General features: G+C 43.0%; 1 protein-coding gene across 1 annotated transcript in view; it reads left to right on the plus strand.

The window, feature by feature from the left end:
* Positions 1 to 25,419, plus strand: part of LOC146863703 (long-chain-fatty-acid--CoA ligase ACSBG2-like) — a 456,555-nt gene that overhangs the window by 82,660 nt on the left and 348,476 nt on the right. The window contains exon 3 of the mRNA XM_085627841.1: positions 24,850 to 24,938. Within this exon, the coding sequence (XP_085483967.1) occupies positions 24,850 to 24,938 (89 nt within the window). The remainder of the gene's footprint in view (positions 1 to 24,849; positions 24,939 to 25,419) is intronic.

The raw sequence follows: 25,419 nt of genomic DNA on the forward strand, positions 1-25,419 counted from the left end.
AGTCTAGCAATCCCCCTGTCAGTCCCCATGCACTTCTCCAATCACCCATCTAGCAGTATGTACTTATATAATCACTTTGCCAATACACACTCTCCTTGCAGTACTCTAAACAGTACCCATATACTCATGCAAAGACCCAGTCACAAACACATGCACTGTTGCAATTGTCTATGCACTACTCATATAATCCTCTAACCACTTACACACTTCCCATTCGCTCCTTCAAATCCCCTAGAATTACTCTTACAGCCCAGCAATCACCCTCTCACTTTCCATGCACCCCTCCACTCACCCAACCACTACCATGTAGTAATCTAAACACTCTGCCAATACCCAAACACTTATAAATTCACCACACAGTCTCCTTGCAGAACTCTAATCATCTACTCAGTACCCATGTACTCATGCAAAGACCCAGTCAGAAACAGATGCACTGCTGCAATCGTCTATGTACTACTCATGCAGTACTCTAACCACTTACACACTTCTTATTCGCTCCTTCAAATCCCCTGGTACTACCCATGTGCATATGAAATCACGCAGGCACTATGTATACACTACTCTATTCACCCATGAACTACTGATACACTCCTTGAATTATCCAGACACTACATATACACTATGCTTTTACTCCTTCCATCATCTAGGCACTACCCATACAGTCCTTCGATCACCCAGGTACTATTCTTGCATTAATACAAGCACCCACACATTAATAAAGCACTTAGAAAATCACTCAAATTCTATCCATCTACTCCTTCAATCAATCACGGGTCAATTCATACAACACCCAGAATGGTGAAAAATGAACTTTATTGCATGATTCGATAAAACGTTTACAAATACAGCAAATAAAAATATCAAAGTAATTTAATTTGTTAAAAGAACCCCGGTTCCTGTTGATAAAAGCACCTGACATCCCAATTTGTAAAACTCTCTTGTAAGTGCACTGTCCATAAATCCTGTAATGGTGTTCCCTTAAGGCAAAACTGTTGTCCTAGTTGAAGTAGCGCTTGAGTCACGGATATAGCTAGCCTGTGAGCTTCTCCCCTTCCGGTGGTTATTTTGTTGTTTACGACAAACTGTTCATGTGCCTGACTGCCCCGCAGGAAGAGTTTGTTCAACGGCTATTGCGATGAGCCAGGGGTCTGAGTCTCAGGCGAGGAAATGTTAAGCAGTTCCCCTCTGCTAGTTTTTTTGCGGCGCAGTCCATAAACCTAACCAGTGCACAATTTAGGCTGGTGTTCCGGGGATCAAAGCAGGCCAACACTGCGCCTCTACATGATCTGACCTACTTGTCATTCCAGCCCCTCCGTAGAGGAGCCCTTCTTTCATTCAAGAGGTTAGGACACAAACACAGTACATGCAGTAGGTCTTCCCTAGATTGGCCACAAAGCCGGCATGTTTCCAGGGCACATTCTCTTTTTCATTTGGGAAGATGGCAAGTCAATGGGATCACCCCCATTTTCAATTTTAAAAAGCGGAGCTTGGTGCATGCACTGAAAGTGAGAGGTAAGTAACTCTGAGGTTTTATATGATCATATGTCATGATGGTCATCCAACCGTGACTTCTAGCTGCAAGGCTAGTCCTGTCTTCTGCTGAGGAAAGCCCTTACACAATAATTTTTGCTAGCCTCTTGAATTTATTTTGGCTTACATTTACGTCACAGGGTTCACTCAGGCCGAGTGTTCTGAGCCAGCAGGACAACTAGCGATAACCCGCTAGCCATTGTGTTGTGCTCAGCTGGGCCCATAAGTGTTACGCAAGGCTACCCACCTTTGATGACCTCAGATTATGACAGCTCGTTAAAAAGACATAATTCTGCCCATTTGTTGTTTGCAGATGCCAAATTCCAGCCTAATTTCTGCCGAAGAAGTGTGTGACGGTAGCTGGAAGATCGTTCTAAAATTTTTTGCAACTATTTTATCTAGTTGGCCACAGTCCAGTCCTTTTAGCACCTCACTTCCATATGTTAGGATTGGAATGTCTTTTTCCTGGGCCACCTGAAGTGTTGGAGCGAAGGTTGGGCCAAATAATGTCTTATGAATGGAGCTAAGTGCAAATGTTAGCTCTATTCCTTTCTTTTTTTGCTCTCCCAAATGGCTTTTGTATCTTCCGTTATTATTGAAGAAGACACCTAGATACTTGTGGCAGTTGGTTTCTTCAATTCTTTCCGAATGTAACACCCATGCCAGCTTGTTGAACCTTCCTGAGCGAACCACCAGGATTTTTGTTTTCTTGTTATTGATCTGAAGCCCATTCCTATTTGAGTATGCAGCAGTTGCATCCAGGAGCCTTTGTAGACCTATCTTTCTGTGGCTTAAAAGAACCACATCGTCAGCATAAAATACATTTGACAAATGGAGACTACTTATTTTGGGTTCGTGCGAGTTAGTTAGCTTCAGGGCTTTCGGGAGAACCGATAAAAATAAGTTAAAAAGTGTGAGGGTCAAAACGCACCCTTGCTTGAGGCCTTGCGTTGTCAAAATTAGTCGTGACAGTCTGGAGCCGTCGCCAATCTTGATTCTGACCCATGTGTCATGATGCAGCAGCTGCACAGCTCTCAGTAAACTGTTTGGAATGTTCAATGAGGAGAGCTTCTGACACAGCTTTGATCTGTTGACTCTGTCAAACGCTGATTTGTAATCAATAAACCCCATGAAATTCGGGCTGGTACTGATCTCGGCCTGGTCAATTAAACAGGAAAGTGCCATAAGATTGACCGTAGTGCCGGTATTGCTCGTAAATCAAGTTTGGTTTGGTGGAATTTTTGAGCATGCCTCGGCCCATGCCCGTGCCCGAAGTGAGTTGAGCAATATCCCTGCTCTTCATTGTCGATTAAGGCAACCAACCGATAGTTTCCTGGAGATTTGTTGTCTCCTCCTTTGAAGACTGGGACAAGGATCGATCCTTGCCATGAGGGCAGAATTATGTTCTTTTCTAGGATGGTAGAGTAGAGCAGAGCTAGCTTAGAAGCCAAGAAAGCAGGATCCTCCTTAAACAGGGCTGGAGGGATGCCTTCTGGTCCTGGAGCCCCATCTTTCCATCCCTTTTTGATCTGCTTTTGGATTTGATCCTCCGGGGCTGTGCAGCACTCTAAACTGGTGACGTAGTTATAGCTATCGAATTGCTCTCTGATTATTGGCGCTATATCGAAACGCTCTAGAGGTGGATTACCCTCCATCCAAGGTTGAGTCTCCAGAGCTTTGCTGCCCTCGGTGCCAGTAGCCTGATTATGGGTGTAGTCTTGTGGGTCATTAAATGTGCAGGAAGAGGTACCACTCAGATTCCAGTATATTAGACGAGGCAACTTTGGTGACACTGCCCCCTAAACTATTTATAGTGAGCGAAAACCTCACAGAGTTGTTTGACCTTATGTCATGGTATAGTCTGGCCCAGTGGGAATTCCAATAGACCCTTTGTTGTTCCCTTTTGGCAGACTTCAAGTATCTTTAGGCATCTCTTAGTTTGGTTATTATTAGTCGGTCCATTGGCTTCCTTTTAATCTCCCTCCATAGAGGGTTCATGCAGCGTCGCTTTCCTGCAACTTAATTAGATCGTTCTTTTGTAAGTCGGACATCAGCCACATGTTGAAGTCTCCAGATAACATGATGTCTGCATTCGGGCACCCAGCTCTAATTTTTAGTACTGTTGGGATCACCCCGTCAGATAGGGTCAGACTAGACACAGAGTTAGACCGGTTATACATGTTCAATACAATTACAGTCCTAAACTGACCTTTACTAGTTCTGAGTGTGATGCCCACTATCTTGAGAGCCTGGGAGGAACTTGCTAGATCCCATGAGGTAATTGTGCTGTTAGCTGATATGTAGATGGCTAGACCACCGCTACCTCATCCCAGGGATTTCATTTTCATTGCTGGAAGGTGGTGAATTTTAAACCCTTCCAGGTGCTGCGGCTCCATAGCCATGTCTCTTGTAATAGGATAATCTCGAATGACCATATGTAAGAGACCGTGGCCTCGTCCCCCAGTTTGTTTGCTAGCCCGTTTGTGTTCCATGAACAAATCTTTAGTGGACTGTCTTCTTAAGCCTTTTGGCTGTTATTTTGTCAATGTAGCAGTCTGGTTAAATTTTGTGACCCTGCCAACCATGACCATGTACAGGCCTGTTACAGTCCAGTGTTTTGTATGTGCTCACCATCGCTTGTTTTTATAAATTAGAGGTGGGGGATTTGCCCCGGGTGCTCCTCAGGACCGAATAGACCATTTTTGGTCCTGCACATGCGCGCTCCACGGCCCTGATGTCCTGGAGAACATGTGGGTAGCCTGGTTCCTTGCCAGGAATTATGGAAATACCCCACTGCTTAAAGGTTTCCATGTGCCTCAAGATATTGTTTGATGCCCCCGCAGAGTATCAGGTGAACTTGGTAAGTTTGTTTATTTGACCCTGGCCTGGTGCAATAAATTCTATAGAGGTAATGTCTTGTGATGTAACTTCGTTTGACAGGCCAGGCCTATGGCTTCTATCAGTTTCATGATATTTCCACAATTTAATATGTCACAGCTGCCTTTGGACTTGTACTCTGGATAAAATAGAGTGAAAGTTGAAGTTGCTTGAGATGGCCTACTGGTCTGAAGGCCTTCATATTTGATTACAGAGTCAGTGTTCTCTGGATCTCCGTTGTTGAGGTTTCTTTTCCTCAGTTCCCTATAGAGAGGTCCCTGCCCAGAGGGAGCCTCAGGCAGCTCAGGCCATGTCTATGATCCCAACATACAGTGCATAGAGAGGGTTCCTGCAGAAGTTCCGGGGGCTGCATCCTTAGTTGCCTTTTCAACTGATGGAGGAGCAAACCTGTTCGATATTCTAGGGCTCTTTTGGGCTGCACCACTTCCGATTTGTGCCTCGCTACCATTAACCTGATTGGGTGAAATAGGGTTGCCCAAGTGTTCTGTATTCCGCCTGCTGGCTTGAACCTGGTTAGGTGATTTGGTGCTGCTTAAATAATCTGTATGCCAGGTGCGCTTTGGGCCCTCTGCCCAAGGCAGAGATGTAGGGTCCGAAAGTTGCAGTTGGTTTTTGACAGATGGCCCTGTTTTTCCCCTTTTTCCCGTGGGCTCAGGGTCTTACCCGGTGGCAGCCTTCTCCTCTGTAAGGGGTAGAGAACCAGTCTGCTGCTTTTTGACATTGCCAGATGAGGTTGTTGGGTTCTACGGTTCCTTAGCTACCTCATCTGTTCTTTTTGAATCCTTGTGTCCAGTTGAGGCTGCTCGTGTGTGAATGTTGAACAGTGGGTAAAGGCTTGAGTCATGCGTGATACGGCAAAACTTATTGTGGCCCTTTCGCTTTCTTTGCCTTTTTCCCTTACAGTTGAAATCCTCTGTGACCTGATCTGATGGAGGTGGTGAAGTGGACTCTACTTTTCCAGCAGCAGGGGAGTGTTGTTGGTTGATCCTTTTGCTGCTTGTGGCTGATGTTTCCGGGGGCAATGACATGGCACTAGCCTCGGCCCCCCTTGCCCCAGGGTTTGCCGCCTCCTTGACGTTGTTGGCAAGGCTTGTGGCACCATCTCTCGTACTTGAAGGGAAAGGCTTTGCGTTGGTGATTACTTTTAAGTCCACCACCAGCTTTGCCATCATCTCTGGGAGCGTACTTAGTTTACCAATTATTGGTGAGCAGTCGCAGCCTTGTCGCGGAGTATCGGCATACGCTTGAGCCCGTCTTATCAGGTTGTTTAGATTTGTGATTTTGCCATCTATATTAGTGACGTACACTGCCAATGTGTTTAGTAGGCTGATTTGTATGTCCATTTTATTAGCTTGGTATGTCATGGCATCAGCTGACCTTTGTAGAATGTACAGAGCTGTGGCCCATGCCGACTCTTGTTTGAATTCCTCCTCCTTTCCCCCGTTTGGGACCGGTGAGGGCATGGGGTGGTTGAGAGCGTTTTTCCCATATGATGAGAGCATGTTTTTCCATTCTTTTGATTGAATAAAGGAGAGATCTCTCTCCAGGATGCAAACATCCTCTGCGTATGGCATAGGCATGGTCCGGCCCTGCCCCTGAGGTGAGCCCTGGGTGAGCTCTCTTCCACCGTCCCGGCATTGTGGTGGATGTGTTTGAGGTACATATAGTGTGTTGGTGGAATTTTCCACGCTTTCTTCTGTTATAGCGCTAATATGGCCCTGTATGCCAAGCTTTGTTGGTGTGTTGATAGGCATGGACATAAGGTCTGAGCTGGCAGGAGAAATGACTGCAAATGTGGTTGCGAAGTTGTTCATTGTCTCTAGGGAATTTGATGTGATCTTGGTTTTAATGCGCCCTTCTTTGACCGGGGCGACTGGTAGGACCCCAAGACTGCCCAACATGGTAGTATTGGGGTCTCCCCCCATGGGATGGATCTGGCTCCTCAAAATTACAGGTATCTGTGACTGTGTGATTTGCCAATTTGCCAAGCTTGATATTCGTGCCAGGGCTACCCTTGCAGATGGTCACAGTGGGGCTCAAAAGAACAGGTAAACCCTTGATTCTCATATTACTACAGAAGACGGCTGACCCTGCATCTTTTAGAAAGGCAAATTTGGATGTTATTTTCGGTTGTATGCCAGGTGACTTATAGCCAGCAGGTCCAGTTTCCAGTGAGAGTGGATGGAGGGTATTGACTGTATTGCTTTCTGGTAGGTTTAGCGGCAGGTCAAGTATCTGATCTGTGTCTACAGTCAGTATACCAAACACAGCTCTCTGCTTCTTTTTCTTTTGTGGGGCTGTGCCCCTCTGCTTGCCTGATCGCATGCTTCACTGTCCAGGTAAATTGCAAAAAGCCAAATACTCCGGCTTTGGCCTTCGAGCTTGACTGCGTAGGCAGCTTAGGCAGCTTAGGCAGCACGACCGGCGCAAACAGGCTGGAAGGTAGGAGGAAGGAGGATGAGAGCAGGGCTCGCTCCTGAGCTGCAAGCCGCACCCAGCCTAGCTAGGCCGCTCCGCACACTCTCTGGACACACACTTTGCAGTCAACCCTAGAGGTGAGCCTGCTCTCTTTCCTTTTCCCTACTCCTGCATCTGCTTACAGCTGACTGCTCCCTTTTAGCTGCCTGCTCGCTGTTGGTTACTGTGGCCAGTTACTGCTCACAGATCTGCTCAAAGGATCTGCACCTTCAGGACTAGGTACCACTGAAGATTTCGTCCCGCTTTGTGTTGCTAAACCGTCCACTCCACACTCAGGCAGGGCAGCTATTCTCCCCCAACGAGGCTGAAATCAGAATTCAGTCAAAGCCTCCTCCTGAGGGGACTATACTTGCCCCCCTGTCACCACCTCAGGAAGGTGTCAATCAAATATGCCAGTCCTTGTCCCTGCACGCAGCCTACTGTGCAGCAGCTTCACTGTAGGCTCACAACCCTTACGCTGTGTAGCAACCAGAGCACTTTCCAGAATGCACCCTTAGTAGGGGATGCTCCTGTCACCCCTCTGGTTGGTCCGACTCCAGGCCAGTAGCAGGCACAATTTCCCCAGAGGCCCCTTGCAGGCAGTCCAACCACTGCCGCCACTGTCCGTCACCGAGACGTGCTCCCTTCTGTCTGGGCAATGATCACTCGCTCCCTCCTTAGCGTTCAAAGAGACGAGATGACCTGGGGCAAGCCTATACCAAATGTCCGAGCAGCCGCGAGTACCTAGCTCACCTCCCGGGGACTCTAGTCTCGCTGATGATCCCTATTGCAGCCAGGTGCCGGGGCCAGGAGTTGGAGCCGCGGCCAGCTGCAGCCTGCTGGAAATGCCAAATCAGCCTGCTACCGCTTCTGCCGTACCCGCTGCTGCTGAGAGAGGAGCCAAACTGCCAAACCGGAGGCGTGTGGTGTGTGGCAAGTCAGACAACCTGCACCGGCCCGTAATCTGAGAGGTTCGGGTCTGTAGCTCACTGTGTTTGAATGTACAACACTCAGAATATTTTTCTTCTTTAAACCTAATAGGCGGTTCCAAAAAGAACCATTTTTTATGTTGTTTTCTTCTTTTTTTGTATTTTTTTATCGATTTTTTACATTTTTTATTCAAAAACTGAAAAAAAACAGAGCCAACAACAAAAACATGGCAAAAAATATGCATGAAAGAAAATTAAAAAAAATTAACAGTGGTGATTCTGGATTGCAATCAGGATTGCATCCATCAACGCTCTACAATGTAAAGTGCCTTTCTGCATTTAATGCAGACCTGCTCTACACAAGCTAAATCTGGATGAATGGTGGCTGGTGTTGTGCCACTTGAAGAAGTACGGGGCCCATCATGTCTTTCTTTCTCCTGCTGCTGTCTTAATTGTTCTCGGGCAAGTCATTTTGGATGAATTGTTTGAAGATGTTTTAACATCAACGATGTGCCACATGAATTTTTTTTCGTGATCCACGTGAAATCACTCGTTCACAAATTGAGTTAACCTTCTTTTGTCCTGGTGGAAAAGTAAAAAATGCCCATACCACACTCTCATATTTCTTTTTCAGATCTTCTTCCAAATCTTGTTTTTCCTCTGGTGGAAGTAGCTCAGGTGGAGATGGAGCAGCGATTTTAAGATGAAGAAAAATAAACACCAAAAAGATGTAAACACACCTACTAGAGAAGAGGTCTAGCTCTAAAGATGGTCCTGGAAGAATGAAAGAAAAATGGGAGGGGTCCTACAACTTCTAGAATAAAAAGCCTGTAAACCAATCATAAACTTTCTTTTCAAGTCACATGCGCTTCGCGAAGGGCGCGCCCCGCGGCATGGAACATTCCCGCACCCAACGCGGTTCTACAAAAATACATTTAAAAATAATATATCTTTAAAGCGGTTACAAATATATAACTCCTAAAACATCTCTTGATGTAGTATATATAATAAACTTGTATAAACATACTTTTAAATGTGAAAAATGTACGATCGATTTGTGCACCCAGGGCGACATCCCAACTCACGTACGTGTTGTAGCGCGGGAACGAAACCGTGCACCACTAGCTAAAGTAACGCAGAACGTGCACGACTTAACCAATATGTCGGCAAATTATTTGAATTCGCTCAGCAACTGAGACAGGTGCACGATTGTTGCGCAAATATTTTGACTTTTTTTTAAAAAGGTTCATTTAATTTTACAAAAAAAATGTTAATTAACAAAAGAAAATGTAAAAAATACATTTCTTGCAGATTCTAGTTACATATTAGCATTTTTTTTTAATAAATTATGATCCTTACAGAAAAAAACAAAAGGATACAGCTAAGTTATAGTTAGAAATTAGCACTTAAAAAACCATTGAAATTCACTGAAAAAAACATAGGTTTTAAGCACATTATAGTTAGAAATTAGCATTTAACCCCTTCAGCGCGGCGTGGATTACCGCGCTGTGCTGAAGGGTTCGTGCTTGGGCGGGGCCGTGACGGAGCGGTTCCGTCATCTGCACTGCGCGACCGACGCGCATGATGGAACCGCTCCGTCACAAGCATCGAAAGGGTTAAAAAACCATAGAAATTCACTGAAAAAACAATGGGTTTCAGGAACGTTATAGTTAGTTAGACATTTCACTCGTACAAAACCATAGAAATTCTGGCGTTACATAGTTAGTTGAGCTAACTATAACTCTCGCCCACGCAATGCACTGCTGATGACGTCACATATTACATCATTCATGACATGGTCAGTGACATCACTGATGACATCACTTATGACATCTCAAATGACATCACTGATGGCATCATCCCGTGACTGTATTTTTATAATTTTTTAATATGTTCTATATATATTCCTAGGTGTATTGAAGAATGAGTGGGTGTATAAGTGTCTGGATGGATGATTTAGTAGGTGTGACTGACTGTATAAGTGAGTGATTAAATGTGTCTTACTGAATGCATGGGTTAGTGAATAAACTGGGTGAATGTCTGTATCAGTCTGTCTATTGTTGTGCAAGCTGCTGCATGGGTTAGTCAGTAGCTATATGAGTGTCTATATAGGTTATTGATTGGTTGCCTGGGAGACTGAGTGTGTGTATCGGTGTGTTGGTGAGTGAATGGATGTCTCAGTGGTACATGTCCAAGTAACTACATATGTAAAAGACAGTATATGTGAGAATTTAAGTATATAAAAGACTCTACACGATAGTTCATGATTTTGAAACTGGCTGTATAGATGAGTGTGTACTTGTATAACTGATTATATAATAGAGTAAGTATGCATTAGTATCTATTTAAATAAGTGAGGTGTTGTGTGTATAATTGTATAGGTGAGAAAATGGGACTGCGATAGATTCTTTGCATGATTAGGTAGGTGTGTGAGTAACTGCATGGATGAATGGCGGTGTGTGATTGTCTGTATAGGTGTATGAGTGCATACGATAGTGTTGTATTTATGAGTGACTGCATGTATGAGTGATTGTATGGATGAATGAGTAGATGTGTGTATAGACCTACCAATCAGTGAGTGCGTATGTAGTAACTAGTATTGGTGTGCTAATGATTTTGAAAATGGTTGTCTGTATTTTACAGTGGGTGTATAAAGGTTATATCATAGTGTGAGGAGATGCATCAGTTTTTCACGTGGATGATGTCTTCAGTGATGTCATTTGAGATGTCATCAGTAATGTCATCAGTGATGTCACTGACCATGTCATGAATGATGTAATATGTGACGTCATGAGCAGTGCATTGTGGGTGCGCAAGTTATAGTTAGCTGAACTAACTATAAGTGTGTCATTTCTATGGTTTTGTACGAGTGAAATGTCCAGTTAACTATAACGTCCCTGAAACCTATGTTTTTTTCTGTGAACAACAAAGGTGTTTTAAATGCTAACTTCTAACTACAACATCTGTAAAACTTATGGTTTTTTCAGTGAATTTCTAAGGTTTTATAAATGCTAACTTCTAACTACAATGTCTCAGAAACCTATAATGTTTTTAAGTAAATTTTAAAAAGCCGTGCATATTTTTTGTAGTGAAAAACTAACTGTAACAGTAGTCTGTTTTAAGTTATAATTTAACATTGTTTGAAACGTAATTAACAGTAATTAGTATATAAGTATGGAAAAATGTGTGGCGCAGCAGCTATAATACCTGACTTCGAACAACAGCGTTTACAGTTCGATTCCCGGCTCCAGCAGCACATTAGCCCACCACTATGTCACTGTGGGCATCACCTTGCTTAATCTTTCCGATGACCCCGAGCGCCAGAACACCTTTCCAGGGGTAGATGTACGCTTTACAAATGCTCACATTTTTATTTAAATCCATAGCGATGAGAAATATTAGCACGTTTTTTCCCGCTCTATTTTGAAAGATATTTTTTTATGTCTTCTATTTAGAATATGGCAATTAATAGAACTATTTAGTTGTGAGAATGGAAAGGACACGGTTCGCCGGGTACCAGTTTTTAAGCTCTTCAACGTATCCACATATTAAGGACCTTTTACGTGTTAGGATCGAAATCGAAACCTTTACCGCTTCACATTTTGTAACTTTTCTCAACATGTGCACAAATTAAACAGTTAAAACGTAAGCACGTGTCAACTGTAAAACGTGACATCTAAATGGGCGGAGCCGCATCTTCCTTCCATAGACTACTCAATAACCAAGCTATACACCCGTTGTTCGATTAGTTTCGTTTTTGCGAGTTATTTACGCATGCCCATTCTGTGATGCAGGTTCCCTTTTCTAGCATCGGATTCTTCTTTTGCGACAACAAAACATATTATGGAGTTGTAAGTTGTTTGATTATGGTATAGTAGATATTTAAAATACGTAGGTATTTGTGAATATTTAAAGATTTGTATTTAGAAAAAAGTGTTATTGATTCTTTTTGCTATTTTTATGTAACGTCAGCAGGTGGTATTGAGAAACACCCAGAATAGAGGAAACACTGTTCCTTTTCTGGTTCCTTTGAGGTTATATACTGTGACTATGTACATTGTAATAATCCGAGTATAGCAAACTTCAGAGGTGTTGATGACCCGTCGACGCAAACACTTAAGATTCATATCTAACGTCAGCAACTTCTGATTCTTACTCTGTTTCCCCCCTGGGGTCATATAGTGTGAGTATGTATATTGTAATATTCACATTCAAACTGACCTAAGTGGAGTTCATGACCCGTCGACTCAAAGACTACACATTTTGAAGTCCCAGAGAAAAGAAGCTTTGAACATATTACCCACTCAAAAATAATTCATTATTCATCTTGTTTTCTGTTCATCACTTTATTTTCCTTTTCCTTTGGTCTGGCATCAGTGACACTGTGTATTGTAGTACACTGTCATATTTTCAGACAACAAGAGTTGGAGATTTGTCGGCGCCAGGACTAAATCATCTGAAATGCAGCTTACTGACCTTTATAACTTTCTTGATCAGATATTTTTACAGTGAGAATATTTTTCGAAATTGCAGTTTAAAAAAAGATTGTTTGCATAGATACTTTCTTACTGAATGCCTTTGATAAACCCTACATTTCTTAATTGATATTTTGGTATTTCTCTTTTTCTCTGTTGTGCTTCTTATTCTCATTCTCCCTATAGAATATATAGTAATAGTAGTGTATATATTACTACTATCCTATGTGTTTTTAAAGGAGTATGTGATGTGTTACCGAAGCAGTGAGCAGCCTCTAAGCACTACGACAATATTTCCACAGAATATATATTGTAATTTTGCTTTTTTGTGATCCTTATTGTTCTTCTCCTGTGTTATACTATAAACTCATCCTGTACATTTCAATACTGTGAGTTTATAGTTTTTCTAACGGGTTGGAGATCTATCTCTGCAATAAATTTACAATACATACTACAGTAATTTCCGTTGATAACTTAGTACCTCACACTTTGTAACATGGCTAATGTTTCATGAAATAGTAGTTGCTAAAAAAATTGCATTCATAGTGCCTCATGTAAAGTTTTGAAGAAGCATACATTTCTATGTAATATCACGTCATTTGTGTTTAAATTTCTTTACTGATTATTGTTGTTCTGACCTGAGATGATGTAGTGTGGGAGTGTTTGTTGTAGTACTTCTCTTCTACTTTATCAAAAAGTAACTGATGCCCTTTTATATTAACAAGAATATGGGGCAACACTTTTATAAACTATAGGCGACAAAAAAAAGGGAGCGTGTGGCCACACTTAGGGACATTTTATGAATTGCATTTTTATTTCTCACCCCTTTGAGATATACAGCTTCAGTTTCCGAAGAAAGTATATTTGTAATTGCTTAATAAAAACAGTTTCAAACCTAACCTGAAATTTCTGCTGCGCAACCACAGCTCCCCTTCAGAAAAGTAAACACCACATTATAAGTAAATAGTGCTCCTGGGAAGTATACCACCTGCAAACTCAATAAAAAAGAAGACCGCAACACACTCTGTTACTTTGCCGCCGTGATTTGAACACCCCACACCAATTACATAAACGGCCCATAAAATATATTGAGTTAATAGTGTTCCTACCCTCCCCGCTACTACTTTGTTTCCGCGTACTCCATTGAAGCGCGTCACAAAATGGTTCACAACAGTGAACCGTTCCCAGCCAATTATGAGCAAACGTTTACTCGGAACACTGTAGCCAATAAAATTTCCATGGTGTTTAATGCTTTACAGCCAATGAACATTAAGCTTGGGAAGGTCCTGCTTGGAACACGTTACCCAAACAGATATCCCTGATGCTCTGCGGAGGAGGAGGAAATGCCTGGCAACAGTTCTACTTTAAATGGTTTACAGCCAATGAACATTAAGCTTGGGAAGGTCCTGCTTGGAACACGTCAGCCAATCAGATGTCCCTGCTACTCAGCGGATGGGGAGGAAATGGCTGTCAACACTTCTATTTTCAATGGTTTGCAGCCAATGAACATTGAGCTCATAGCTGGAACACCTCAGTCAATTAAACATTATTTTTGTTCCAGACACAGGAACAGAACACACCCTCCCACATAATATTAAATTTCGTTTAAGAAAGTGACTCTGTCCGTGATAAAAGTGAACACCGCATTATAACTAAACATTACTGCGCAATATTAAAGGAAAGCTGCAATACGGCGCATTGTTATTTTTCCGATATAATTTACACAGCCTTCTAAATATTGCCGCAATACTGCACATTCACATTACCTGTGATATTTCTCAAAAACTACTGAACAGATGTACACCATTTCAACAAAAGTGCGCTTTCTGAACCACAACCTTTCTCCCTGCCAAATTTGGTGTAATTCCATTAAGCAGTTTGACCTGTAGCCTTCTCTAAAGTTTCCTGTGGAAAATTAATTGACAAAACACATTTTGGGACTCCCCTTTTTTCTCAGCCCCCCTTGACCAATTACCCCCTAACTTTTAAGATAGGAGCTGATTGAAAAAGAGAAACTTTTTGGAAAATGTCATAAAGATTTGTCAAACGACGCCAAAGTTATAAGCACATGGAGGGCTCCAGGAGACGGACCGTGCAACTTCCCCTTCCAACATGGGTGAAGTCCAGGGGCTGCGGGGACCCCAGCGGTCCCCCGCAGCCCCAGTGAGCACCTGCTATTATTTTCTAAGAAATGCCACCGGGACCTAGCCCACCCTGGGGCCTCATTAAAATAAAACGCTGGAACCCGCGACCCCAGCGCGAATTGCTCCAATTTTCTTTTTTTTTAAATGCCTTTTTGGGCCCTGCGGTCCTTATGGGACCCCTGAGCAGGCCTAGGGGGTCAGGGTGCTTCTACCCTGCCTCCTTCTCTTGTTTTCTACCTTTGCTTCTTTGTTTTCTTGCGACTCGCTTCCACCGAGCTACAAGATGGCTGCCAAAACTTCCTGGTTTGGAGTGTCGGCAGCCAATCACAGTGAAGCTCATGCACAGGACTTAGGCTCCGCCCAGATATTGAAACTATTATTTTTCTAATTTCTCATCAATTACTGAACAGATTTACACCATTTAAAAAAAGGTCGCTTTCTGACTCATGCACTACCTTTGTGCCAAATTTGGGGTAATTCCGTTTAGTAGTTTCGGCTCTAGCCTTGCACAAAGTTTCCTATGGGAAATTGATTTTTTGACTCTTATTTTTAGAATTTCTCAAAAACTACTGAACGGATTTACACCATTTAAAAAAAATTGTCACTTTCGGAACCATGCCCCACCTTTCTGCCAAATTTGGGGTAATTACGTTTAGCAGTTCAGGCTGTAGCCTGTCTCAAAATTTCCTATGGAAATGAACATGGGGAAAACGTGTTTTGGGACCTCCCTTTTTTCTCAGCCCCCGCTTGACGAATCACCCCCAAACTTTCAAGATAGAAGCTAACCTAAAAAGTGCAACTTTTTGGAAAATTTCATAAAGATTCGTCAAACGACGCAAAAGTTATTAGCAAATCAAAAAATGCTTTTCCTATGGAAACTAGGTTGTAACTATAACTACCTACTGGCGACCGACAGTAGGTAATATATATCACACACAACTCCCACAACATCTGGCTAGAGAGCATGTACACGAAGCTGATGTATTTAAAGCTAATTTATATAATTTAGCATGTCACAGCCCGGGAAGCACAGAGAGACGCGTGTTTCGGTTGTTGCACCAGTCTTCGTCAATCTCTCTCTCTATATATATAGAGTCGCCAGTAGGTAGTTATAGTTAGAATGTAGTTTCCATAGGAAAAGCATTTTTTGATTTACAAATAACTTTGGTGTCGTTTGACTGATCCAAAAGTAATGGGGCGCTCCAGTCAGCTCCTGTCTTGAAAGTTTTGGGGTGATTCGTCAAGTGGAGGCTGAGAAAAAAGGGGTTCCCAATATGCATTTTGTCTATGTAAATTTCTATAGGAAATTTAGACAAAGCTACAGCCCGAACTGCTGAACGCAATTACACCAAATTTGGCAAAAAGTTAGGCCATGGTCTATAAAGCAACCATTTTGTAAATGGTGTAAATACATTCAGTTGTTCCTGAGAAATTAAAAAAAGAAAAATATCAATATCTGAGCACTGACTCGACTCATCCAGAGCACAGGCTGACTTTTGATTGGCTTCCAACACTCCAAACCAGAAAGTGTTCGCAGCCGTCTTGTGACGTGGTAACCGAGTCACAAGAAAACAGAAGAAAAAAAGGTGAAAAACAAGAAAAGGGGGCAGGGTAGAAACACCCTGACCCCCTAGGCCTGCTCAGGGGGTCCCACAAGGACCCCCAGGTGCAAAAAAAGCATTTTTTGTTTTTAAAAACGGCCGAATTTGCACTGGGTGCATGAATCCGGCAGGAAAAAGCCCAAAAATGAAGCACAGGCTCCCACGCTTTGTTATCTGTAAGCCCCCTGGCATGCCAGGTACCGGGGGCAATGTTTATACTGTATGCGGAGGCCCACATGCCCCCAACAGCCCCGGGACATCCACCTCCCTGGGGCTTTTGAAATAATATGCCATACAGCCTCCCTTCTAAAAAAATATAGAAAAAAAATGTAGGCACCTCGCCTGAGGACCCGCCCCCTCCCTGCACCACTGTGCAAACTCTGCCCCTAGCGCATTGTAATTTCAGGAATTAATTCCCCTTGAATACTAAGGGACCCTGGGGGCCAACTAGCCGTCCAGTAAATGCCACACAGCTGGATTGCAGAGAGGTGGTCTGAGGCCACGCCCCTTTTCACACCACTCTGCAAACGCACCTCTTGGCCCACTGCTGGTAGGGTGATGAGGTCCTCTTGTGTCCTGAGGACCTCAGGACACAAGCGGACTTCATCGACTGAGCAGCAGTGTGCCATGAGTCACGTTTGCAGAGTCGTGTAAAAAGGGGGCATGGCCTTTGAGTACAATCAGCAATCTAGCTGTATGGGGTTTACTGGAGGTAACATGGGGGCTAGTTGGCCCCCAGGGACCCTCAGTATTCAAGGGGACTTAATCCCCCAACTTAGAATGCTCCAGGTGGGGTGTTTGCAGAGTGGTGGAGAAAGGGGGCATAGCCTGTGTCCAGCTTTCAGCAAACCCGAAACCCGAAATGCATTGGGACTTTGTTTAAAACTTGAGACGATCTTTTGTTTGTACATCATCTCTTCAGCACATCATTGGGAGTAGAGAATATATTGTATATTGAGAAATTATTCGTTAATTTTTCGGTTTGAAATTTATTGAATTAACTAAATTGTAAAATACATGCTATTTCTGTTTAATGAATACTGTCTTATTATGATTTTTGCATAACTTGCACATGAAATTAGAGTGAAGACCCATGTACCATTGTTGTGCATCACATTGGTTGGGACATTCCCGACCTCTTTCTACACAGCTTTCAGCAATCCCACTATCTGGGATGTACTGGAGGTCTCAGGTAGGCTAGTTGGCCCCTAAGGACCACTAGCAGTGAAGGAGACTTCAAACCCCATCCAAGTGCGCACCAGGAAGTGCGTTTGCAGATTGGTGGGTAATGGGGGCATGGCCTGCTATGACAACTTATCAGTCCTGCTGTGTGGGACTTACTGGAGGTAATAGGAGGAGTAGTTGGACCCCAAGGATGTCCTAAGTCGTCTTTAGACATGGCCATGCCCCTCTTTCTCCACCACTCTACAAACGCACCTCCTGGCAGAGTACGGAGTGGGGGAAAAAGTTCAATTTACTCCTGAGGGACTTTGGGGGCCAAGAAGCTCTCCTGGTACCTCCTGTAAGCCCTACGCTGCGGAATTCCTGAGGGCTGGTCGGAGGCCCAGCACCCTTTCTCCACCACTCTGCAAACGCGATTACTAGTTAAAGAAGTGTTTGCAATGTTATAGGTTTCCAATTTGCGAGATTTAGAGCTATTGGCAATGTAAATGTAAAAGATTTTTTATGTTTTTAGGAGTGGATGTACATTGTGAGTAGTGGAATTATGTGGTAAATTGTGCAGTGAAATTATGTGGATAGAAAGTATGTGGTATTTATTTTATAGATGTGTTATGGAGAGTACTTTTGTGGTATGGTAGTCTGTGTTGTGGAGTGGTAATGTCAGGTTTAGTCTTCCTCATTTCCATAGAAGCTCAACGATGAACTCAATGAGACAAAAAAGAAGGAATCACTGAAGAGCACTTTTGGACCTAGTCAGAGGTATGAGCAGGGCCACTGGAATTATGCGACTATTTGGCTTCACCGACTTTCGCTCAAATATACATTTTCCGCATTAGCCGCATAATTCATCATCTGCTCCCTAATCTGCAGATTTGAACAAAAAAGCCTTGTTTCTAGCTCAAATGGCTCAAACATTAGCAAAAAGGCAGCGATAAGTGTTACAACATGTTAGTTGGCCCTTTGTAAACCTAGAATGGTCACCTGTTCCTTATTGCTACATGTGGGTGTTAAATTCTTACTAATGGTATGCAAGCCACTCTTGCTTCCTTCTGTGCCTCTCTCTGCACCTCTCTTGCCTCTTTCTGCATTTCTGTTGCAACTCTTTGCACATTGCTTTGTTTTTCTGCACTTCTCTTGCCTCTTTCTGCAAATCTCTTCTGCGTTCTACATCTCTCTTGCTTCTTTCTGCATGTCTGTTGCCTCTTTCTGCACCTCATTTACTTCTTTCTGTACCCTCTTACCTCTTTCTGCACCCTTCTTCTCTCTTTCTGCACCTCTTTTGCTTGTTTCTGCATGGCACTTGCCTTTTTCTGCACTTCTCTTGCCTGTTTCTGCACATCTCTTGCCTCGTTCTGCACGTCTCTTGCCTCTTTCTGTAGCTCACTTGCTTCTTTCTGCATCCCTGCTGCCTCATTCTGCACCCCTTTTCCCTCTTCATGCAACTCTCTTGCCTCTTTCTGCACCTTTCATGCCTCTTTCAGCACCTCTGTTACTTCTTTCTGCACTTCTCTATCTTCTTTCTACACTGCTAGTGGCTCTTTCTATACCTCTCTTGCCTCTTTTTGCACCCCTCTTACCTTTTTCTGCACACCTCTTACCTCTTTTTGCATCTCTGTTAGTTCTTTCAGCACTACTCTTGCTTCTTTCTGTGCCTTACTAGCCTCTTTCTGCACTTCTTTTGCTTCTTTCTACTCCTTTGTTGCTTCTTTCAGCAATTCTCATGCCTCTTTCTTCACTTCTCCTCCTTCTTTCTGTACCCTTCCTGCCTCTTTCTGTACCTCTATTGCCTCTTTGTACACTTCTCCTGCCTTTTGCTGCACTCCTCTTTCGTCTGTTTTGCACCTCTGTTGTTTTTATCTGCACTGCTCTTGCTTCTTTCTGAATCTCACTTGTCTCTTTCTACACTTCTCTTGCTTCTTTCTACACCTCTGTTGCTTCTTTCAGCAATTCTCTTGCCTATTTCTGCACTTCTCTTGCTTCTTTCTACACCTCTGTTGCTTCTTACAGCAATTCTCTTGCTTCTTTCTGCACTTCTCTTCCTTCTTTCTGCCCCCCTCTGGCCTTTTTCTGTACCTCTCTCGCCTCCTTCTACACCCCTCTTACCTTTTTCTGCACCCCTCTTGCCTCTTTTTGTACATCTGTTGGTTCTTTCTGCACTGCTCTTGCTTCTTTCTGCACCTCACTTGCCTCTTTCTGCACTTCTGCACTTCTATTGCTTCTTTCAGCAATTCTTTTGCTTTTTTTTGGACTTCTCTTGCTCATTTCTGCACTTCTTTTGCAAATTTATGTATCCCTTCTTGCCTCTTTATGCACCCTCTTCCCTATTTCTCCACATATGTTGCTTCTTTCTGCACTTCTCTTGCATCATTCTGCACTGATCTTGCTTCTTTCTGTACCTCTGTTGCAAATTTCTGTATCCCTCTTGCCTCTTTCTGCATCCCTGTTTCTTCTTTCTGCACCCTTCTTGCCTGTTTCTGCAGCTCCCTTGCCATTTTCGGCACACCTGTTGCTTCTTTCTGCGCTTCTCATGCCTCTTTCTGCACCTTTGACTTAGAGGTAGTTTTAATCCCCCTGCCGTATTATGTACTGGGCCTTAAAGGGGAGCTCATGCCAATCACAGGGGTACCCCAACCCATAGTGTACCCTAGTGTATGTGGGTGTTTTCACTGTATTCTAAGTGTTTTTCAGCAATGCACTGGCTCCAGGCCTGGTTAGTCAGAGTCAGTTACCACCAGTACCAGTCAGCAAAAACTTGTGGGCACAGGATGACTTGGGCAACAAAGCCTCTTTCTGCACCTCTGTTGGTTCATTGTGCATATCTCCTGCTTATTTCTGCACCTTTCTTCGTCTTTCTGGACTTCTGTTGCATCTTTCTGCATTTCTCTTGCTTCTTTCTGCCCTACCTCTGTAGGAATAGTTCCAAAATATCATTTAAAAAACCTTTGAATTTCACTGAAAAAAACCATAGGTTTCAGGGACGTTATAGTTAGAAATTATCATTTGAAAAACCTTTAAAATTCACTGAAAAAAACATAGGTTTCAGGGACGTTATAGTTAGAAATTATAATTTAAAAAAACCATATAAATTCACTGAAAAAAAACATAGGTTTCAGGGATGTTATAGTTAGTTGGACATTTCACTCGTACAAAACCAGAAAAATTCGGCCTTTATAGTTAGTTGAGCTAACTATAACTCACGCCTCTGAAATGAACTGTTGATGACGTCACATATTACATCATTCATGACATGGTCAGTGACAGCACAGCGGTAAGCCTTTTAACTACATAGGGGCCCTGCCTTCCTCTTCCTGGCTTTAGACTAACTATAAGGGGTATTCAGCCATTTGTGTGGAGACAGGACATAGCCTATTCAAGTGTCAATGGGGCTGGGCACAGCTGCTCCCTCCCATCCTGCTAGTAATGGTCCATCCTGTCACACCTAACCTCCCTATTGGCTGTCTAGGAGGAATGCACAAAGACAAACTGTCACCACACTCAGTCACATGACCCAGAGGCAGGATGCAGGCACTAAATGGCTAAGGCAAGAAAATGCCAACTTTCTAAAAGTGTCATTTTCTGAATTGGCACATAAAACCTGACTTTGCCATAACTTAGGATAATACATTAGGATTCCAGAGACACCAAACATGAATTAGTTACCAATTCTCATTTGAAAATTACACATATAAAATGCAATAAGGTAGTTCCAATATATTCCAACGGGAGAGGTAGGCCTTGATATAGTGGAAAATTAATTTAAGAGTTTTTCAGTACCAGGACATGTAAAACTTAAAAGTAACAGTCCAACTTTTAAAATCCAATGCATCCTGCCTTCTGGCTGTAAAGGGCCTACCCTTGGGGTGACTTATATGCTCTAATATGATCGAAAAAAGAAGGTTTGGGCCTGGCAAGAGGCTTAGTTTGCCAGGTAGACATGGTAGTTTAAACTGCACACACAGGCTGCAATGACAGGGCTGAGTCATCTTTATAGTGCTACTTAAGTGAGTGGCACAATTAGTGCTACAGTCCCAATTGTAGCATTTAATTTACAGGCCCTGAGCCCATCTGGGGCTCTTTTGCTAGGGACGTACATGTAAATTATATATGTGAATTGGGTGTAAGCCATTCTAACATGTTATAAGGTGAGGACACAGCACTTTAGCACACTTGTTAGCAGTGGTAAAGTGTTCAGAGCCGTAAAGCCAGCAAAAATGAAGTCGGCAACAACAGGAGCAAAATCTTCACAAAACCTTTTTTTAAAGTTCATCCACCTCAGCTCCTTCTTGTAATGTTTCAGTGTGATTCCCTAAGCAGGGACCTAGGGAAAAGGGAAATTCCAACACTAAATCTCTCCACTTTTTCCATAAGGATTTTTAGACAGCAATACCGCAAAAACTGTTGGATGGAAATACACCAGCATTGGCAGGAAGCTAGATCTTGGTCCAGAAAGTGTGCTTTTTGTGATTTGGTGTAAAATATGTGTATCTATGGATGGTTGCATTTGAGGGACTTTTGGGACACTCCCTCAAATCCAGTTGTAAAAAATTGAGGGGTTTGATTGGTCCAGGGAGCCTTGTTCCCTTGGGCCAATTTGGCAACATGGCAGTCTTGCTCCAGTCAAAGTAAGCTCTCTGATTGGCAGTCTGCAACATGAGGAAAAATGTTGCTGGTAGGCATGACATAACTCAAGACTTAGTCCCCTATAATGAGTTAAAGAAATAACAAAAATATAAGGTGGCAGGGGTCTTCCATATATTTTACTTGGGGAGGGAGGTGCCAGTGGCACCCAACCTGAGCCAGTCCTAGCCCAGGGGACACCATCCCTCAGGACAGGAGAGTAGGTGACTCCACTCCCGAGCCACATTTGGATCACGAGGACCCGATCCCCTGGAGTCAAATTACAAGCAGGGAGGGGGACACAGTGGTTCCCTACCTGGATGAGTGCAGGCATACCCCGCCTACCCTCTGTCGGGCAGGGAACTCCACTTTACAGTTAAATAATGCTGCTCCTGCCTGTACAGGAGAACATGAAATGTGCTGGCTCCCACAATAATCCAGTATACTGCCCTGTAGCTCCCACCGTGTCCCCCAATGTAAACTTTTTTGTGGACCCGGGGGGGGGGGACACTAGAGCACCCACCTGAGGCCCGTGGCAATGGCATCCCCAGTGCAACTATTTGTTTGGCATGGGGGCTGTACTCCCTTTTCCCCTTTAAAGAAAGAAAGGCTCCAAAGGGATGGAATGTAGGTTGGTTGCAGTTTAAATGAATGCTGTGCAAAATCTGTGTTGGCTGTCTGAGGAGTTGGAGGCAGGGCCTGCCCTGCTACAGGCCATCCTGCCAACCTCATGATGTGCGCTGTTGAAGGCCTTGTGCTGCCAATTGTTGGCTGAATGTGAGGGGTGACCCACAAGGCCTCATGGCCAGCCCACCTGCAGAGCCGTGCATGGCAGGGGATTGGCTTACCATATGGTAAGAAAATATTAATTTACACTTTAAAAAACCTAGAAAGTCACTGAAATCAAAGGTCAAAGTAACTCCACAGATGGGTGAAACTTTCAGTTTCAAAGTAACATTTTAAACAAAAAAAAACACTGAAATTCAACTGTTATTATCTCTATTAGCTAAAACTTGTGCCCTGAAGTAACAATAACTTTCACCCTTGCTATGCACACCTAAGCACCCCATATATTACATTACTTATGAAGCGTTCTATAACATCATTGATAACATCACTGCAAAATTTGAAATTACATCATTGATGACATAACATTGCATGGTGGGTCTCAAGTGATGGTTACTATTTAGCATAGTATAGTATAGTACACTGAAAATGCAACCTCACTACCTGTTGCCTTTTAATGTCTGTTGGGGGCTTCCATTTGTCAATTAAGCTCTGGAAGAAATCTGATCTTAAACATGGAGCAGTCACAAAGAGAGTATTTGTGTTAGCACTTTTGATGTGTGGACTGCAAGCCTTCATAAAGCAAACATTCCAACAACATTATCCACAATCAAATAGAGAGGGTCTTGGTTTCTCTTAGTTCTGAAAAACATTCTAAAACAATTTTACCAAATTACCTAAAAGTAGCCTGTGATATAGGCCTTTACATCTTCAAAAATTTCCAAAGGATGTATTGTTTCAATGAACTTCAGTGTATGAATTTAACTGCTCCTTTTAAGGAAGCAGGCGTGTGATGGGTATATAAAGAATCATCTACTTCAGTCTATAATTGATGTGTGTGCAATTAGCATAAGTGGTTCATTATAGGTGATAATGGAGGAAGGATTCCCAGCTTAACTTGACAACTAGATGTGGCATGAGGGTATAAATCAGTGAAACTGAAGGCCAGATTTATGACCCTGTCACACAACACAGCACCCAACGTTGGTAGGCTGTGTTGCATGACAGGAAGAGAGGAGGAAAGTGCCATCTCTACAGAGACATGGCACTTTTCACCCATCTCCCTAGTGCCAGTGCACAATCAGACTGCCAAGCAAAACACACAGAACTTTGCACCATTTTGCCAGATTGTCTCTGTGAGTCTAACATAGGTTTTGTACTGAAAGGGTGCAATTCCTGTGTAAAATACTATGCCTAGATAAACTGTAAAGTATTTCCTATTTGCATAAGGACTGTACAACTGTGCACTGCTTTGCATTAATTTTAGGCAGCTTTGTGTTACTTTTGCTCTGTGCAGCTTGTCTCAGAGAGCTTCCTGCACAAACTGTATTGCTTCGATGGAAATGAATAACTTACCTAAAAAAACACTCCTAATACATTTTCTTATTATGATTTTGGAGCAGAAAAAGTCTGCCTCCAATTTTGGGTTCCATGTTGAAATGTGAATTATTACATCTGGCATGGTTTTCCCTTCATGAGTTAGGCTTGATAGAAGCTGGAGGAATCTGTGTGGTAAAAAAATTGCTGCATTCCGAGTTTCAAATTTCAAGCCTTCCCACTGTAATGACCAACGTCAAAAGAAAAGGGCAGGAATGCGCTGTATCTATGAGATACGGTGCATTCCTGTCCTCTTTCACAGCGCTGGCATACAAATAGCTTCTATGCGCCAATGCAGGCATCGTTGAATCATTGTGTCGGCATTGACACACCTCCCTTCATAAAAATAACCCTTGTGCCACCCCTGCGGAGGCATTGGGTTTTAACGTAATCCCAGGTTTACAGCATGTCGTAAATCTAAGAATATTTCAAATGCTATGAGTGTTACGTAGGCACACCCACCGTAATACTCATGACATCGCTCCCCATTGTAGTGTGAGGCAACGCAGTGACCTGCACTGCTTTGCCTCATACTATATCTATGATGTCATAAAGAGCAGCAAAGGTGGCTTTATGTGGCCTCATAGTTATGAGTAAGTCCAGTCTGCTGCCGGAACATAAAAGAAAGAGATGTTCGGGAGACACACTGAGCTTGTAAAGTTAATGACCTTGTTAATACATAATTGTGTGCCGAATTTGACACTGTTGATACACTCCTCTATCAGATATACAAATAAACCTTTATTGGTAGGGTATGGTTCTTCATAATAGCTGAATGGCAAATGCTAAAACTCTGGTGCAAGGTAGGAACATTTCTGCTTAATGATGAGCCTCTTTCTGTTTGGTTTTACAGTTGGGACTTGAGCGATACCACGGTGTAGGGATCCTCGGCTTTAACTCCCCAGAGTGGTTCATTGCAGATGTAGGAGCCATCATGGCCGGGTAAGTGGATTACCTTTCTCAGGCTCAATTGCCATGCTTGTGTGTTCTTTTCTCTGCAATAAAGCATGGTTCAGTTTACCCCAAGGCAGGAGGCGAGGTTGTTATAATTTATAAAATCATTACAACTGAGTCTGTGAAGCTTCCTGGGACACCCGGGGCATAGCCTATCTTGTGAACTTTCCTAATTCTGCTGACACTGCATTGACATTAAATGTATTTTAGATACTCCCAGGTGAAGGAGCAATTCATTTTGCAATACAATGTTTCAGATTATACACCATCATGCATATTACCACTGAAGCTGTCAGTCTTTCGGACAAGTTTATCAATTCCCTCTCTTCACTAAGTGTTGAGCTGATTGTCAAAGAACACACTCTGTAAAAAGGTCCTGACATTGTTTTTTTCTCTTCCTTGACTTGGCAGAATACCTAAAGACCTTTCTTTATCCTAAACTGGTAGCTTAGTTTCTAAACTATCTCAG

Source organism: Triturus cristatus, chromosome 2_1 (assembly GCF_964204655.1).
Source record: "Triturus cristatus chromosome 2_1, aTriCri1.1, whole genome shotgun sequence".
Lineage (NCBI taxonomy): Eukaryota > Metazoa > Chordata > Amphibia > Caudata > Salamandridae > Triturus > Triturus cristatus.